Genomic DNA, 18,849 nt, shown 5'->3' with positions numbered 1-18,849 from the left:
ATGGGGAGCTCCCAATGTTGGACAACTGAATGAAATGAGCTAAGTTCATCAAAATGCTATTTCACCAAATGCAGCTGAACAACGTTTAGCCCACTGCAAGCTGTGATTACAGCTGATTGTAGTCAAACAGTATTCTGTTAAATTGTATTCAACCAAATGGAGTTAAACACTATTCAACTATGTATTGTTCATCTTGTCAAATTTGACTTAACGTAACCGAGTGACTGAAAGTGCTGTTCACAAGATTATAGAGCTGCATCTTACTCCATTCATCTTAAGAGGACTGCACAGTATGTGTTTTCCTTGTACAGTATCTCTTTTGCATGCAGGTCAGATGAATATACCCTTTTGCATACAACCGATCAAAAATGATACAAAGCCATAGGCGTGAAAAGAATGTTTTATTGAAATAACTATGCATTTCTTTTGAGCTTTTCAAAGACCATCTCAAAAGTTTCGATCAACAGAGGTGACATAAAGTGTACAATAGAAAGTATTGTACCAGAAAAATGATGAATCAACCATTCCTAAATCTTGCAACAGACAAGAACTCAAGATTCAAACCTATAAGCCAGAATTCCCAACTTGGAACATCAGAAAGCAGCTCACTCACTTTTCAGAGCCATGCAAAAATCTGTGCTAAAATGTCATATATTCTCAGAAATGGCCAATTGAAGATGACATGATTAAAACAGCAATACATATAGAGATAATACTCAGAGTGCTAATAGGCACTGTTACAGTGCAGTCTTTCAGTGTAAGAAGCATCCCTGCTTTCTTCCTGATCACTGATTGCAAGGTAATCCTTCTTACCTTTGGTCACTTTGCATTATGAACAAGACAAACAAAGCCGTACCTTGGAACAATAAAATAATTGTATTATTAATAAATACACTGACGTTAAGTAAACCACACCTCAATGAGTGACGCCTATAAATTATGGATTGTATAATGAATCATTACATGCAGCTCATTGAATAACAAGTTCAAAACCACCAGAAAAAAAAAAAAACATGCCAGTTTTGTTTGACAGTTACTTTTCAGAAATTTAATTTCAGTGGAAATAAGTATAGCTGTTATGTTCAATTGAATGCCATCATGTGAATGCAGTGGGAGACTGACATAAAATATGTTGCTGTTAAAGTTCTTCTCATTGTGGTTGCAAATTTGTGATGGTGATTGAAATTTGCATAACACCAAATGTAGGAATTTGTCTTGTACTTTTATTTGGCGATAAATTTAAATGATTTGCAAGTTCTCGAGAAAGCAGCCATAAAAACTGAATGTGTCATTCTAGTAGTCGGTATATAAATACCACCATTTAAAACTTGAACGAAACACCATGAGCCTTGCAAAATAAACAACAATGAAATAAGGAGGTAATGTGGACTATTTGGAGACGTGGACCCAAATGGAGTTAATGACCATACTGATTCTATATGTTGTATTTGGGTGAAGTGAATCATCGGTATGACCATTCAGATGAACAAGATGTTGGGGGATATTACCACGGATTTCAAATGACAGTACACCCCCGAAGGGGAAGTGTACCAGCTCATTGTTTGAAGCATCAGTCTCAGCCACATGCTTCAGCCTTTAAGGTAAACTCGAATGTCTCCTGCCTGACAACAGATCGTATCAACTGTACTTGGAGCAAATGCTTCATTTGCATTGCCGTCATCAATACCAATACACACCAGTGAATAATCGCTCAAACATCAGTATTGTACTACGCATCTATCCTAGGGGAAGAAGGTCTCGAAAGGGTCGATTAGGCTTTATGAACCCAATATTTAATATATTTTCACATTTCCAGCTTTGATGGGGTGAAATATTTCCGCATTGATGACACATTGCCACGTATTTAATGTGAGACTGCATGGCTGTCATTTTCCTCAATTACATTGTCTGTGGGCAAAACTTGAGACATGAATAGAAAACAAAAGTTTTCATCTCGCACATGTTGTTATGCTGTGCGCATTATTCTTCTAACTTCCTGCAGTCATAAATTTTTGAAACAATTAATATACAGTGGTAAAGCACAATTCTAATTGGCAGTAGTTATTGACAGCACCAACATGCAATAAAAGGTAATTGTAAGTATAAAAAACTACTATAAATAGTCCAATTACATTCAAAGCAGACTACCAAAATGAGCCAACAACAACTGGTTAAACAGTGTGTAAAAAGTAGTCCAAAGCATTTGAAAATTAATTCAGAGATTTGTCTCATTCCACACAGATAGCAGCAACATGATTGGATTTGCTTAGATTTAGCTGCATTGTTCATTATAATATTACTATTGACAAAATCTTACATCAGATAAAAATCCATCGCTGCATTCTTCATCACTCACTTAAATATTTGACTTGCCTCCTCTGTTGCTTCAATTGCACTTAAACCTGTTTTATAATATCCAGGTAAGATAATCAAATCAATATAAAGTTCAACTGGAATATATTCTTTACCAAATTAGACTGTGACTAGAGATGACAAAAACTAAATTGAACTCCTTCTTGGTACCAGTCTTTGGTAGTCTGTGAAGCTACGAAGACCTGGTGAGATGGAGCTGATAGATGATGACTGCATGGCACTCTTGTAAATGCTGGGTGAGATCTTATCCATTTGGTAGGAAACAGAGTTGTAAAGTTGAGGGTTTTGGATGCCAAGTCCCTCCATCTCCTGGTGGACAACCACAGGAATGGCATAACGTGAGCGTTTGCGACGCCCATAGCACATACATGAGCACACAGACTGTAGGTCTGATACCTCAGCAGAAAATTGTGGCCGCAGGACATTTTTGCCATCCTTGAAGTTTATGAGCATGCTGTTTTTGTGTCCCGAAAGTGATGCACGCTCTTCTGCATCTCGCTTCTCATCTTCAGCGTTCATGGTGAGGAACCGCAGCACAACAAGATTAAGAAAGGCCCCAATAACAGTGAGACCGACAAATATGTAAAAGAAACTGAAGGCCACGTACGGTGGCTCCTTTTGTAGAGCCTCGTTCTTTTGAAGTGCTACATAATCACCAAAACCAATGGTCGTAAGAGTGATGAAACAGTAATAATATGCCTGGAAGAAACTCCAATCTTCATATCGAGAGAATGCAGCAGCACCCACACAAAGAGTGGCGACACATGAGAAGAATCCCATTGCGACCATGTTTTCAGTGGAAACCTCGGTCTTTTTCAAGCCAAGGCACTTTTTTAATCGTCGGAGAAGGTACCTTACAAAAGTGTTCATTCTCTCGCCCAGGCTCTGGAACATGACCAATGTAAGAGGAATGCCCAGAACTGCATAGAACATGCAAAATGCTTTCCCCGCTTCTGTTCCAGGTGCCGCATGTCCATAGCCTGGAAGAAAAGATGAAACGGAAATGAGTTGTACCGTATGATCTCCAGCAATCAATCCTCAAAGTGCTGCCATGGTATGCAATTGAACGTGTTCTTTGTATTGTTGCAATTGTAATGCAAGAAACCATTATCTGAATGTTTTTATTTGTCAACAATATTCCATTGGTAATTTTAGTTTCCTCCAGGTCCCCTCATGCCGATGACTACTACCTCTAAGAGGATATCCTGGAGGTGTGATGATTTTAAAAATTCAAATAATTTCATATTTTCCATGGTTTTCAACTGTATCATTGTGAAGTAGTTTCAATTGTATCGAATACAATATGCATTTCCTAACTTCATGTGTGCTCCTACTAGGTCCACTCTGGACTCCAACTGATGCTAATCTGTGACGTGACAAGCATAATGAGCTGGGAAGTCGAATAAAATAACTTGCTTTTTTACTTACGAAATCTTTAGATTTCGTAAGTATATTTATCACTTCCGTCCTCTGTGTGTGTGTTTGTGTATTTGTTTGTTTGTAGGCACGATAACTCGAGAACGGCAGAAGCTCCCAATGTCAAATTAACCACGTGATTCAGGAGGGTGATGGCTAGTGCTGATTAGATTTTGGTCAAAATCGGTCAAAGGTCAAGGTCACAATGAGGTCAAACATTCGACTTTTGATGGTTTGGTACAGAAACTTCATAGAAACTTCTGGTTTGCGTCGCTACCTTCTCGAGAGACAGCTTTTATTAGACAAGGTCAGAGGTCACGTTGGCAATTTCTTAAGTACCAGTCTATGACTGCTTGTTCTTTTATTTTTTACAAAAGTCAAGGTCCATGGAAGAGCAAAATGCTCTTCAATAAGGTTAGATCTTCTACATAAAAAAAAAAAATTACAAGGTAAAAGACAAATATACTGAAAACGAAGCAGAAATTAACAAGCAAACATTAGTCACAGGCAAATAACGTGCAAACAGGCAGGACAACAAATAGGAACCAGAGATAAACACAGTGAATGATAGGCAGATGAGATTAGCAAATGGCAATGGGAAGGACAGAGGAAGAGAAAAGATCATGGAACAAAAAGGGAAATTACAAAACATGGTGGTGGATATGGGCTTTAACAGTGTGGGTTGGCATTGTGCTATGCTCACACCGTGACTGCCAAGTGCGAGTTGGCGAGAGTGAACATCCATGATGAATCAAACTCACAACAGCCAATGGAGATAGAAACAAGTTTTTAACCACTTGAGAAATAGTGAGATATTTAAGAAAGTCTTCTTCATCTTCTTTAGTTGTAATCACTCATCTCGGTCCCCCAAGATATTTGCTTCCAAAAAGCTATGGATTCGTTCCGGTTTAGTCTGTGCTGCTGTGCATTCTATGTTCTCTGTTTGTGTCGATTGTTCTTCCTATTGAGTGCTCACTCCTGCGTACTTGTTCATGCTCATTTGCTATTTATTTTGATCCTGCATTTCAGGCCCTGGTAGTTTTGGGCCCACCAGTTATTATCCCGCCCCTTCCCAGAGTAGAGGGAGGGAGCGGGATATTGTAATCGTCCGGTTTGTTACTTACGAAATCTGAAGATTTCGTAAGTATATTAATGACTTCCGTCATCTGTTTGTGTGTTTGTTTGTTTGTGTGTGTGTGTGTGTGTTTGTTTGTAAGCACGATAACTCGAGAACGGAAGAAGCTACCAATGTCAAATTACACCACGTGATTCAGGAGGGTGATGGCTAGCGCTGATTATATTTTGGTCAAAATCAGTCAAAGGTCAAGGTCACAGTGAGGTCAAACATTCGACTTTTGATGGTTTGGTACAGAAACATCATAGAAACTTCTGGTTTGCGTCGCTACCTTCTCTAGAGACAGCTTTTATTAGACAAGGTCAGAGGTGAAGTTGACGATTTCGTAAGTACCAGTCTATGACTGCTTGTTTGTCTGTTTGTTTGTCTGCCTGTCTGTTAGCTACTTTACGGCAAAACGGCTTTAGCAAACACTATCAAATTTAATCCACAGGTGGGCAATGAACTTTAGACGACCCCATTAACTTTTGGGTCCAATTGGATCAAAGGTCAAGGTCACAAAAAGATCAAAATCGTTTTTCGCTCATAACTTCATCAAAAATGATCTGATTTACTTCAAACTAAGCTTATAGTGAACCTTATTCTATCTGTCACTTATAATCCTACCCATTCCTATAGTGAAAAATGCATATTTGTGAAGATCGGATGAGTCCGAAGTTTTGGGGGTCATGGCCATCGGTCAAAATTACAAATTTTCCATTAAAACTAAAACATGGTTACGAAAATACAACTTTATGGGAAAACGGCTGGCTCAAACACTGTCAAATTGTATCCACAGGTGGGTAACAAACCTCGGACGACCCCATTAACTTTTGGGTCCAATTAGGTCAAAGGTCAAGATCAGGTCACGAAAAGGTCAAAATCTTTTTCTCTCATAACTTCGTCAAAAATGGTTTAATTGACCAAACTAAGACTAAAATATTCTTTATTCTATTCCTTATAATCAACATTCAGGTTAAGGATGTATCAAATATAAATTTGATCCCCAAAATAACTTTATGCCTGAAATGGGTGGGATTTGTTGTGCCTGGCACCACTTGTTTTTGTTTTGTTTTTAAACCCCAACTATTTCCCACACCCAATAGCATATCTCCATCATCTCTGCCCCATCATTCACCACCCTCACTTTAATTCCTTTCTTATTCCTGCTGTTGAATACACATTAAAAAAAATAACAATTAAAATACAAGCCTTGTGGACACCAGGATGTTCATGAATAAATCTCGCTTTTCCTCGTCAGATGTCATTCCCCCCTCCATCACCTCTTTTAATTTGTTCGTTTTCGGTTGGTTTGTTCCTTTTCTGTTTCATCCCTGCTTTGCACTGTCTCTTCTTGCAGTGTTTCATGCAGCTTGTGTGCAGCTTGTAAACCACAATGTGTTCTATTTCACTTCCACTTGATCTCACTCACTTCTATTCTGCTGTTGCTGTTTCACCCTTTCTATTTTGTTCCCTTCCATTCTGTTCTAGCTCTTCCATAAGCCTCAATCATGTTACCAAAAAAAGTGTTGAAGTTTTTAAAATATCTTGAATATTCTTTTGGTATTCTTTTGAAGAAAACACAACAGATAATTATAGATTTTTGTCTTGCTCTACAGCACAGAATTTGCATGATTGAAGTTGAATGGCATGTATTAAGAGCAGATCAACTAAGCCCAACAACTCTTCAGCTTCAGTACCTTTGGTGCTTCCTTTTGCCTCATTTTTTTAAGGGCTGAGTTAAAAAAATTTTTTTAGTTACCTCTCCCAACAAAGATGGATGGAGTTTGTTTTCACCCCTGTCTGTCAGACTCTGTCTGTGAGAAGGATATCTCAAAATGTTGTTGACAGATTTGGACGAAACTTTGTGGACAGATTGGGTGTGTTAAAAGGATGAATTGATTAGGTTTAGGTGAAGATCCAGATCCAGATCTGGATACTCGAATTACATAAGTGACAAGCAAATACAACCCGTCGCTTCGCTGACGGGGGTGTGACGGGGAGGGGGGGTGGAGAAAGAGAGAGGGAGAGGGAGAGAGAGGGGGAGGGGAGGAAGAGAGGGTAGGCAGAGAGGACAGAGGGGAGGGAGGGGGAGGGAGAGGAGGGAGGTGAAGCGAGGAGTGGGTGAAGAAGGGAAAGCTAGGAAGGGTACAAGAGCGAGGAATGGGGTGTGGAGATTGGGAGAGCAACACCTCACGAAACATTGCTATACACTGCGGGAGGGAGAGGTGAGAGAGAGACAGACAAAGAGAGAGAGACAGAGAGACAGGCAAACAGACAGACAGACAGACAAAGAGTGACAGAGATGTGGGAGGAGAGTGCTGCATTTAATTTGGAGGGGGAGCAAGGAGGGGACAGACAGAGAGAGTGGGGGGGGGAGGAGGGAAAAAAAAGAGATAGGTGAGGGGTGGAGGTGGCATTACCAAAGAGAGTGATATGTTATACTTAAAGAGAACGAACACAAATAAAACAAAATAAAAACTCATGTCAGAACAGCTGTACACATAATAACACAACAGAGTTTGTAATGTTACCACAGGCACATCTGCAAAAACTTTGATATCCCAGTTCCAGAAAATTTGTGGGAACATTAACCAAAAGCTTGGACTGAAAACATGGAAGTACCGCTCACGTATGACCTAATGATCCCATCGAGCATGAACATCGAGAACAAAGCGTTGCAACCAGACATCACACTTGGGTACAAAAAAAGAGAGAAGGAATTGCTATGTGAGGTGTTAATACCAGTGATTTGGGATTAAGCAATGCAGAAATAAGGAAATTGACCAAATGCCAAGACCTCAAGAATGAAGTGAAAAGATCCTGGAAGCTGAAGAATGCCAAAGTTGATCCAGTGATCATTGGAGCTCCAGGAAGGATGACAAAGAACCTCACAGTGATATTAAAAACCATCCCTGGGAATATTATTACAAACGAACTACAGTTGGATGCTGTCTGGGGCTCAGTGACGATCCTGAAGAGAGCCCTCGGCATAAAACTTTAAGAGCAGAAAACTCCACAGCTTAGTCCATGAATCCCTTACTGAAATGAAGGAGGATACTTTGAGCACACCCTGGGGGGACTCCGTTCCACATTCTGAAACTCGCATATAAATATACCAATCAAACACACACACACACACACACACACACACACACACACACACACACACACACACACACACACACACACACACACACACACGTGAAACAAACACAAAACACAGCCACTGAGCTTGAGGGAAGTGCCTTTACTTTCGAGGATTTTCTGGGTACTAGCGAAGTCATAACAATGACTCATCACTCTATTCTTTCCCATTCTTCCCTCCAGGCTTTCAAAACAGCTGTTCACCACCACCTCTTATCTTCCCCCATCCAAATCCTCGATCTTTTCTACCCCCAATAATCCACGCAAGCCCACTTCCTTCAATTCCCCTGCTTTCCTTCCTGAAAGTCCCTGTAATGTCCATCTTCTCTTCGCCATGTTCCCCGTCCCATCCCCATCCCTCTCCCTTCCACAGTTCACCTAATGTGTCGGTTCCCCACTGTTTTGTCCCCCCCCACTCCCGCCCCTCTTGTCTCATGCCCCATTGCTGTGAGTTGTGTGTTTGCTCTCATACGAGCCTCGACCAAGGTATACAAAAAAAAAAAAATGGCACCGCTTTGCTCATCGCACTCAGTGGGGCATTTCCTCAGGAGGAATTTCCTCCTTCCCATGGATGCCAACCAATGGAGATTGTCCATGTTCTTATCCTTTTTAAATGCTGAACATCAAGCAAGGAAACAGCACGGTACCATTTTTAAAGTCATTGGTATGACTCGGCCAGGGACTAGGAGCAGATGCTCTAATCATTACACCACCAAGTCTGATTTGTGAGAAGGATATCTCAAAAAGTTATGGATGGATTTTGACAGAACTTGTTGGACAGGTTGCGTTTGTGACAAGGACTCATTGCTTAGATTTTGGTGAGGATCTGGACCCGCATACTATAATTTTTACGTGATTCATCACCATTGAGTGACATGGCCAAAAACGATACACAGCACAATATCTCAAATACGTTAAGGACGGATTCAGAAGAAACTTGGTGGGTAGGTCGGGTGCGTGACAAGGACTAATTGTTTTGATTTTGGTGAAGATTCAGAAATGTATCTCAGAATTTGTTAATCTTTAAAATGATTCATCACCATTGAGAGATGAGGCCAAAAAAAAAGCAAAGATAGAGTCATCAGGAGGAACCTGGATAGGATTCGGGTTTCAGCCACTATTCCTCTATCTTCAAACCCATCCAGGTACAGCCAACCCAGGCAAAAATGCTACATTTAGAACTATAGTATAATGAGAGTTGTACGCTCATATCCTACAGTAGTCTGCAGGATATTACTGCAGGAAAAGAATGCTATTTTGCCTGGGAAGTGAACCTTACAGAAAACTTTCTGCATGTCACTTCTCCCTCGATAGATAGATGAAGAAAGAGAATGAATACAGAGAAATGTGAAAAAGTAACTGTGGACAGATTATGACAAAACTTGGTGGACGAGTTGGGTAGTTGACAAGAACAAGCCGATTAGATTTTGATTAAGGTCCGGATGCGTATCCGGACTATCAGTGGGATAGAAAATGTAAACTGTTCAACTTGGCGGAGGTATGTGCTCTCCCGAGTGCTGTCCTAGTTTATATCATGTGTTGATCCAACTTTTTGCCCTGCCTTATTTGACATAATGTGGAATATAACCATACATAAGAAAACCCAAACACAGGAGAATGCCACTAGTCCCATCAAGTCCACATCATGTCCTTATTCCCAACATCCCAGGGTCACAACCAAATCCCTGTACCTTTATCATGTATTAACTCGATGAACACGTTCAAATTGCGAACGTACCCCGTGGGAGTTCATTCGTACAACTCTCAGGTGAGCGATAGCATGGGCGACAGATAGTTTTGAAATTTGGTAAGATTTCCATCGCATCAGAAAAAGAAACCAGAACACATCACAAGAGTGAGTCGAGTTTCATATCATCATTTGAGACCTAATTTTGCCCAACACATTAAAATTCTTTTAAAAAAAATAATTTTCAGAAAATGGGCCGAAAGGGCCATTTCTCAGCCCAAAGGGGCGGAATCGCACTTTGGGCTCAAAATCAGGTAATGCCTGGCGTATGTCTCTCGAATATACCTGTTAAGTTTGGTTCCGTTCCCTAATAACCGAGAAATAACAATTTTAAGAAAATGGGGCAAAATGGTCCGTTCCTCGGCCCGAAGGGCGGCAATCGCCCTTTGGGCTCAGTTAATGCCTGCGCAAATGCGTCTAGTATATGCCTGTCAATTTTCATCGAATTCTGTTCACGAATAATGGAGAAATAGAGGTTCAAATGATCTGTACACAAGAAAAGAGAGAAAGCAAGTGGCGCTTAGACCCCATGGGGTGGAAGAGCCCAGAGGGGTAAAAAAAAATAACTGCACATTCCTACTCGACAAGACACACACACATATAACAATTTGACATATCCAAATTCTATACATCACAATTCAATCACTCCAAGCTAATCTCAAACTACCTACCATTGCTGTCTATATTCCTGTGCCCATATATGCCCATTGATTCAGCACTTATCCAAATCCAGTTTAAATCCATGAACTGTGCCTTCTGCTTCCATCATTCGATGCATTAACAACTTTGTGTAAAATACCCCTTTCTTGCTTCTGTTTCAAACCCTCCTCTTATTTGCTCTCCACTATGCCCTCTGGTTCTGTCACTGTCCATCTTGGTAAAAGGATGTCCTGCTTCTATGTTGTTTACACCCTTCATTATCCTATACATCTCTATACGATCCACTGTAATCACCTCCTTTCTAATGTATAAAGTTCTGTCTCTTTCATCCACTACTCATAGCTTAATTTAGCTCCTCCTGGAATCAACCTCGTCATCCTAAGCTGTACTGTCTCTATGGCAGCTATGTCCATCCTCAGATGTGCTAACCAAAACTGAACACAATTTTCTCAATGAGGCCTCACCAGATTCCCTTCCAATGTTAACACCACCTCTTTTGATTTGTAATTCATCCCTCTCCAAATACAATATTTATAAATCTGAAATGAAATCCAGGGCAGCATTTAGAAACCATGAAATCCAGTACAATAAAAATCCAGCACTAAAAATATGACTGAGATCTCTGCAGTACTCGTTTCTAAATGATTGAAGCATCATGATTAAAGTAGGGAAATGTTTTGTTCATTCATATATTTTCATAAAATGCATTTCAAATGATGCATTTGTTGAAGACATTGAAAGTCAACAGAGTATGAAGAGCTATTCTGTAGGAATGCGAAGTTTCAGCATTTCTGAATTTAAAAAAAAATTCCCACTAATTAACTCCACATGGAATAATATGACAAGGAAGCCCTTTAACATATATGGCAAGAGATGTTAGCTGTGCTGTCAAGGGAAAATAAAAATAAATTTTACGCTGCAAGTCTGCTCGATGCTCAGAAGGTAGTTGCAAAAGTTTTTATTTGTTATTGTTTATATAAGCAAAGCATCATGATGGCACAAACTTTAGGTTTTGTTTTATTTAAAATTTTGCCCAATGATGGAATCATCAATCACGAATGACGTGTTTAAAGGGACATCTCAATAACGGGAAGTGAGATCCATCTGAGATTGCATTAGGACCATAGAAGGAGACAATAAAAGTTGGGAAAAAGTTTAATAATGTCCTTTAACCGTTAACATTTGGTTTTCTTATCGGTGACATCGAAGTGTGGTGAGTTAGAGTTTTGTGAATTTGTCATACATACATTGGAATAGACACTATTCATCATGAAGCGGTTTTCTAAGTTGACAGAATACTCTGTTATTATGCAGGAATACAGGACTGCCAAAATGGATCACCTCAAAGCTGTCTAGCCTGGGTTTGAATCTTGGCCCAGCAAAATAATGAAATCCCAATGTTTCACAGGAAGGGTGATTCATCAATGTGTGCGCTGTACCTTGGATAGATGTTAAACAGGCATCCCATCTGGTGGCGTTTGTTGGTGGATGTTAAAGACCCCACGGTGCTCTTTGCGAAGAATGGGCGAGTTATTACTGACAGTGAACAAATACCACATTTTTGCCCTAACGTAAGTCGAACTTCAGGCCTGACCAGCCAGTTCATGAGTGACTTTGGCCAAGCTGCCCTCTGCCAAACCCACAATAACTTGGGAATAATTTTGGCAATTAAAGAAGACTGGACTGCAAAAACAATGACAGCAGGGATGTCCTCACCATAGACACTACAAAACCCTGTCTATGGATGAAATCCAAGAGTTGATTTCAAAGACTCATGTCATATCATGACTAAACTGGAACGGCACTCGGTAGAGCACAGGCTAAATAGTTTACGTTTTGTATCCCACTGATAGGCAAGATCTGTTTGACCCAACATTTGGTTTTTTTTGAAAATTTGACATATCAAGTGTTTTACATGATTGAATGTTATCCATAACAAACTTGGTTGATACATTTTCTAATTGTGGCCTTGTAGGTGTTTTACATGTTTTGGAGGGCATTGACCTTGACCTTTGACCAAGTTTGACCAAAATTTTCTCACTTATACAACACATACGTTCAAATAATTTGTGAAAGTTTCAATTTGACAGATTGAAAAATTGCTGAGGTATGGTCATAATAAATTCACAAAAAGGCCATTTGATTTTAACGGGGCAAAATTGTTGTCACAGAAACCGTTGACATGTCAAAAAGTTTAAATCGATCATTTCTGATCTTTGAAGAACCAGGACTGTGACCCAATATGCAAATCTTGTTCAAATTTCAAGTTCATAGGATGAAAATTGATGATTTTATGTGACCGTGAGCTTTGACCATTTGACCTCACACAATAGGCTTCATTGTCCCAATATGCAAACCCTGTTCAAATATTAAGTCAATCGGATGAACATTGATAATTTTACGTGACCTTGACATTGACCTTTGATGCTTTGAATTTTTGCCCTCAAAAACAATATGCTTTCTAGGCTTTGATTGGTGAACCAATTCAGTGACCCAATATGCAATTTCTGTTCAACTTGGCAGAGTACCCATCCTCCAGGTGAATGGAGATTGCATATTACTTGCTGAAAAAAGTATAGTCTGTACATTGCAATAAGACTCTGTAAATATTTGTGTGGTGGGTGGCTAAATGGGTCGAATGGGTCTACAGATCTCACGGGTCTAAGGAGTCAAAGTGGGGTAAAGTTCGAAAGGTCTAAAGGGTCTAAGTGGTCTAAACGGTCTACATGGGTCTATAATGGCCTATAACCGCCTTAAGGGGTCGAAAGAGCTGAAGGGAATTTTACAATTGTAGTTATGGTCTAAAGATGTCTCATGGATCTAAAGGTCTGATGGTCAAGTGGTCTAATTGGTCTAAAGGGAGTAAATGTTTTCAGGAGTCTAAGGGGTCTAAAGGGGTCTAAACAGTCGTAAAAGGTCAAAGGGGTCTAAACGGTCTTAAAAGGTCAAAGGGGTCTAAATGTGTCAGGGTATGTTCCAAAAGTAGTTATAGTCCAAAACTTCTGATGGGATATACAGGGTCTTAAGGGTCGAATGGGTTTAGGGGTTTTAGGGTTCAAAAGGGTCTAATGGTGTCTATAGGATATTGGGGTTCTAAAGGGTATAACAGTGTCTAAGTATTCTAAAGGGTCTAATGGTGTCTATAGGATATAACAGTGTCTAAGTATTCTAAAGGGTCTAATGGGTCTATAGTATAGTCTGAAAAGTATAGTTTCCACTATACTGAAAAGTATAGTCTGAAAAGTTTCCACCCCAAACCCACCTCCTTCAAATTCCCTGCTTTCCTTTCTGAAAGTCCCTGTAATCTCCATCTTGTATACCCCGTGTTCCCTGCCCCATCCCTCTCCCTTCCACAGATCTCCTAATCTCTGTTCCCCACTGTTTTGTCCTTCCCACTCCCACCCCTCTTATCTCATGCCCCCCTTGCTGTGCATTGTGTGTTCACTCTCATACAAGCCTCGACAAGGTATACAAAAAAGGAACTTAGTGTTCTAAGGGTTGTAACAAGGGCTATAGGGTCTACAGTGCCTTAAGTGTCTGAGGATTCCAAAGGGTCTTGTGGGTCTTATGGGTCTTCAAGTTCGATAGGGTCTGAGTTCTAATATCGAGTCTTTATGGTCGTAGAGTTATGAGGGTCTTAAGCGTCTTGAGTGTCTTAGGGATCTAAGAGTTCTAAAGGGTCTCACAGAGTCTATGGAGTCTTAGGGGCTCCAATAGTTCTAACATGGTCTGTGGGGCCGATAGGGTCTACAAGGTCTTAGTGGACTTAAGGTTTAAAGAGTATGTTTCAACAGTAGTTCCAGGTGTATAGTAGCTAAGGAGTCCAAGGGGGTCTTTAGCATTTAAAGGGGTATAAATGGTCCAAATGGGGTCTAATGGGTCCAAAGGTCTGAAATGACCAAGGATCATGGGGTCATGAAAAATGGGCAGAAGTACTCCATAAAGTTATGGATGTAGGCCTTGTCAGTGGATGAGAGTTCAGGTGTGCCAATGAAGGACTTTGCATGACAGAGGATGCATAGTCGGTGACTGTCTTTTGAGGGCAACTTTGAAATGTGGTTTGCCCATGAAAGATCATAGCTGATCGTGCGACACACAAGTTTGTCACTGAAATTCTTGTAGAGGATTGTTAAGAAAGTAGATGGGAGGGTTTTCCTGATGGTCCTTTGGGACGAAGAGAGTGAGAATGAGATTTGTCAGGATTGAAAGACGCATACCAAGTGTTTGATCAGCCTGTGATTCTATCAAAGACTGAAGAAAGGGAAGAGGCTGCTCCCTACCTATATCTGAACAATGTGGGATATCACAGCAGAGGGTGAACTCATCAGTTCATTGATGAAGATTAGGAAGAGCACTGGGTCCAGAACACTGTCTCAGTGCACTCCAGCCTTGACAGGGAGAGGATGAGGAGGAGATTCCATTGAGAGCCACTCACTGGCTATGAGAGTAGAAGTCAGTAAGCCATGTGTGGAGATGGCCTTGGATGATGTAGGCAGAGAGTTTGGTGAGCAATGTGGTGTTCCAGACTGAATTGAAATCTCAATGTATGTCTAAAGAGATGGCCTGACCAAAAGTCTGAAATTCAGGGCCTCCATCCATTGTTTGGAGTGTAGAAGCAGCATGTCTAAGGTAGAATGACCTGGTCTGAATCTGAGTTGATGATCTGAGATGAGGCCATTTGAGAAAAGGAAGGATTTGATGTCAACTGTGATGATGGATTCTGTGACCTTGCTGATCATTGGAAGTAAGCTAATTGGTCTGTAGATAAGGGGATCCATTTGTGCACTTTGTTGATGTAATATGTTGATGTTGACTAATTTCCAAGTTGATGGAAAATGACCTCGGGCAAATGATAGGATGAAAAGGGCAGAGAGAGGAAGTGCAAAAGCAGCAGAGCAGGTTTTTAGGACTCGTGAGCTGATGCCGGCTAAAGAGGTTGTAGAATCAGAGTTGATGGCTCCCAGAAACCTCTCCATGTTCAGAGCTGCAAATGACAGTCCAGGAGCAGTTAGATATAATTAGGTAGGGTGGGTACATAGAGTGAGGGGTTGGGGACATAAGATTTGGAAGCAAATGCAGATATGAGGCATTCGACCTTCTCTCATTCAGTCATCTGTGGTGCCATTTAAAGTTCAATCTTATGGTTGGGTGGATGTTGCTTTCTAGCTCTTCTGAGAGTGGACTTACACTTGTTGCAGGCTCTGTGGAATGATATAAGGTTGTCTTCGGCTGAGTTTGCTTTCCAGGAAGAAAAGGGAATTTGTTTCAGAGCAACTGCCTCACCACAAGATTCAATGAGCCTGAAGAATGGGAAGATAACTGAAGATGAGATGGGATGAATCTGTGTATAAGAGAGTAGCTTTCTGGAGAAGAATTCCCAGGCTGAGTTAATATCAGGGGCACTATATCAGGGCAATCCTGAAGTGAGATGTCTGCTTGCTTTCCCTGCCAATCTGCTTGTGTGAAATGCTGCACTCGCCGGCACTGAGGCAGCTCTCTGAGAATAGCCAGAGATGTTGACTATCACAAGCATATGAGCAGAGGAAGAGCAGGAGACATTTGTGGGGAAGTTTGTCATCAATAAGTCCAGAACAGAGGATTTGCTATTGGGAGAAATCCAGGTCAGAGAGTTCACAGATTGAGTCAGTCCCGTGGAGTCAGAGATGTCTTTTGCTGAAGTTCCATGGTTGGGGAGAGAGGTACCAGCACCCAGCCAATTTGGTTGTCCACAATTTGAACGACAATTGAAATCACAACATATGAGGAGGAAAGAATTGGGATGACTGGTTAAAAGTTGGTCCATGTTGGCTGCGAGAGAGATGTAGATAGAGACATGACTGTTTGGAGGATGGTACAACGCACAGCCAAAGGTACTCTGGAGGGTGGGGATATGTAAAATCAGTACAAGGACAGTGAGGAATTGTTTTCTTGATGTAAAGTGCAACTATGCCACCGGAGCATCATTTGGGCGTATCAAATCGGAGGAGAGAATAACAGGAGAGAAACACGAATGAGTCAGGGATGTCCTTTTGTGAGGAAGGATTCTATTCAACAGCTGATGCCCAGTTTCTCGGCACCGGCCTGGATTAAGAGATCTGTCAGGTTGGAACAGAGGCCTTAAATGTTTGAGCTTCACTTTGTGAGGAATAGGGGATGAGGCATGGGGAGGGTACAACATGGGGGTCGGCAGGGAGGGGGTGGGACCATGGGGAAGCTGAGTGGGTCGGGACAAGGGAGAAGTTGAGAGGGGTGTGGAAAGGGGGAAGATGAGAGGGGTGGGATGAGAGGAAGCTGAGAGGGACAGGATGAGGTGGAAGCTGAAGGGGGCGGGACGAGTCGGAAGCTGAGAGGGGTGGGATGAGGGGGAAGCTGAGAGGGGTAGGACAAAGGAGAACCTGAGAGAGGGCACGATGGGGTGGGGGGAGCCCTGAAAGGGTCGGATGAGGGGGAGGGTTTGAGGAGGTGGATTGTGGGAGGGTTGCTTTGAGCGGATGGGTTGAGGGGGGGGGATTTAGGAGCTGGGGTTAGTAGGAAGTCTGGAAAGGGTGGGGTGAGGGGGAAGCTTGTGGAGGGTGGTGTAAGATGGGATGCAGAAATAGTGGACATGAAGTGGATGGATGCTGAAGAGGGGGATATGTATAGGGTGTTTCAAAGTGAGTGATGCAACTTTAAATGCTTATTTTTAAAGAAACAGAAACCTCAGGAACGTAAACCAAACATTTCTTGAAGTCATATGACATGTTATTTTCTGTCACTGATTGCGATTGCACAGTCACTACTCAAGTTAGTGAGAGTCCAAGGTCTGAAATTGGCATTTACGCAAAATCTGTTTTATTGACTTTCTTGATGTGTGCCCTCCACGATTTAGACAGGCATTGATCCTGACTCCAAAGTTCTGTCCATCTTTCCTGTAGGTCTCATGTGGCACTGCATAGAGGTAGTGTGACATCTCCTCCTTCAGATCATCCAGTGTGGCAGGGCGGTTGGTGCAGACCCCTTGGCAGTCCCCAAAACAAAGGGTCCAGAGAGTTCAAGTCTGGGCTATGGGGTGCTCAATCATGGGCAGTACCCAAGGCAATGAGGTGGTTTGTGAAGAGCTGCCCTAGGAAAGTGATGGTGTCACCAGCTGTATGTAGCAGTGATGGTGTCACACACCATCCTGCATTAACCAGGTGAAGCTGAAGTCGTTTTGGGTGACCTTTTGAGCTAGATCATTATGGAATTTCTGGAGCATGGCCCGGTAGTGCTCACCATTGATCGTCACCATGCTGTTTTTGTCAATCTCAAACCAGTAAGGCCCGAGCATTCCCCATCTGGCATTGATGGTGCAGAAGCATGTGACCTTAGGCCCTTTCAGGTCTCTCTCAGTAATCTTCTCAGGTGGTTCTGCCATCCAGAAAATGTTGTGATTGTTGATGGCACCATTCAATTGGAAATGGGCTTCATCACTGAACCAGATCAGGTTGATCCAGTTTGGGTACCGTTCCTTCCTGTCACTGAGCCAATTGCACATATCAAGTCTCATTCTCATGTCATCTTGACTCAGTTTATGCCTAATGGAGATGATGTATGGGAAAAGCTTCAGTTCCTTAGTGAGGATACACCAGACTGATGTTGGTTTAATACCTAGCTGTTGGGAGCACTGGCAGTGGGACTTCTTTGGCCTGTCCATGACAGAATCCCGCATGGCATCGATGTTGTCTTGGCTCTTGGTTTCGCACTGTACCCTTGTGCTCAAAATGTTTCACAATATGTTGAGTGGTACAATTTGTGAGTCCATCATGTGTTCTGAGGTCATATTCCTGGCAGAACCTCTGGCAGGTGTCTTCATACGATTTAGTGTCATACCAGCCTGGTGTTTTCTTAGTGGTTAGGGTGGAGGCTTGGGATCCTAGGGTCCTGAGTTCAAGCCCTGTTGGGTGCTGAATTAATACACTAGGGGGTTGACTCAGCCTGTCATCCTTCCGAGGTCGGCGAAATGAGTAGCAGTGTGTACTGGTAGAGGGGCACTGCATCAGCGACACAGTCGCATTTCCAAGAAATGATAGCTACCCTGGCAGCTAAGCTGTCATACGCGAGAAGAAGAAGAAGAAAAAGAAGAAGTGTCATACCACAAGGCCACCACTTTTGTCTTCTGCTTCACTGCCAATGGCATAGTTGAGCTCTGGAGCTCGAAATCCTCCAGAGCAGTAGTACTCTTACTTCTGCTAAGTACTACTGGAAATCCAAATGACCTGAGGACCCAAAAGACCCAAAAGACCCAAGGGATCCAAATTGTGGCTTGGAAACAAATTTCCAATTTGTCTGTACATGTAAATGATGTTTGTGCATGTCTGTACATGTACATAGAAATCCAAAGAAACAAATACCACGATAACAACACAAAACTCTG

The 18,849-nt window shown here is 41.7% G+C and overlaps 1 protein-coding gene across 1 annotated transcript in view; it reads right to left on the bottom strand.

Annotated features, from left to right (window-relative positions):
- Window positions 1–387: 387 nt before the first annotated feature.
- Window positions 388–18,849, bottom strand: part of KCNK9 (potassium two pore domain channel subfamily K member 9) — a 36,878-nt gene continuing 18,416 nt past the window's right edge. The window contains exon 2 of the mRNA XM_085894035.1: window positions 388–3,353. Within this exon, the coding sequence (XP_085750161.1) occupies window positions 2,500–3,353 (854 nt within the window). The 3' untranslated portion in view covers window positions 388–2,499. The remainder of the gene's footprint in view (window positions 3,354–18,849) is intronic.

The sequence above is a fragment of the Eptatretus burgeri genome, chromosome 1 (genome assembly GCF_056783735.1).
Source record: "Eptatretus burgeri isolate ZD-2024b chromosome 1, Ebu_testis_v1, whole genome shotgun sequence".
Lineage (NCBI taxonomy): Eukaryota > Metazoa > Chordata > Myxini > Myxiniformes > Myxinidae > Eptatretus > Eptatretus burgeri.
Note: the sequence above shows the minus strand (reverse complement) of the source record. Positions and strands in the feature narration are given on the sequence as shown.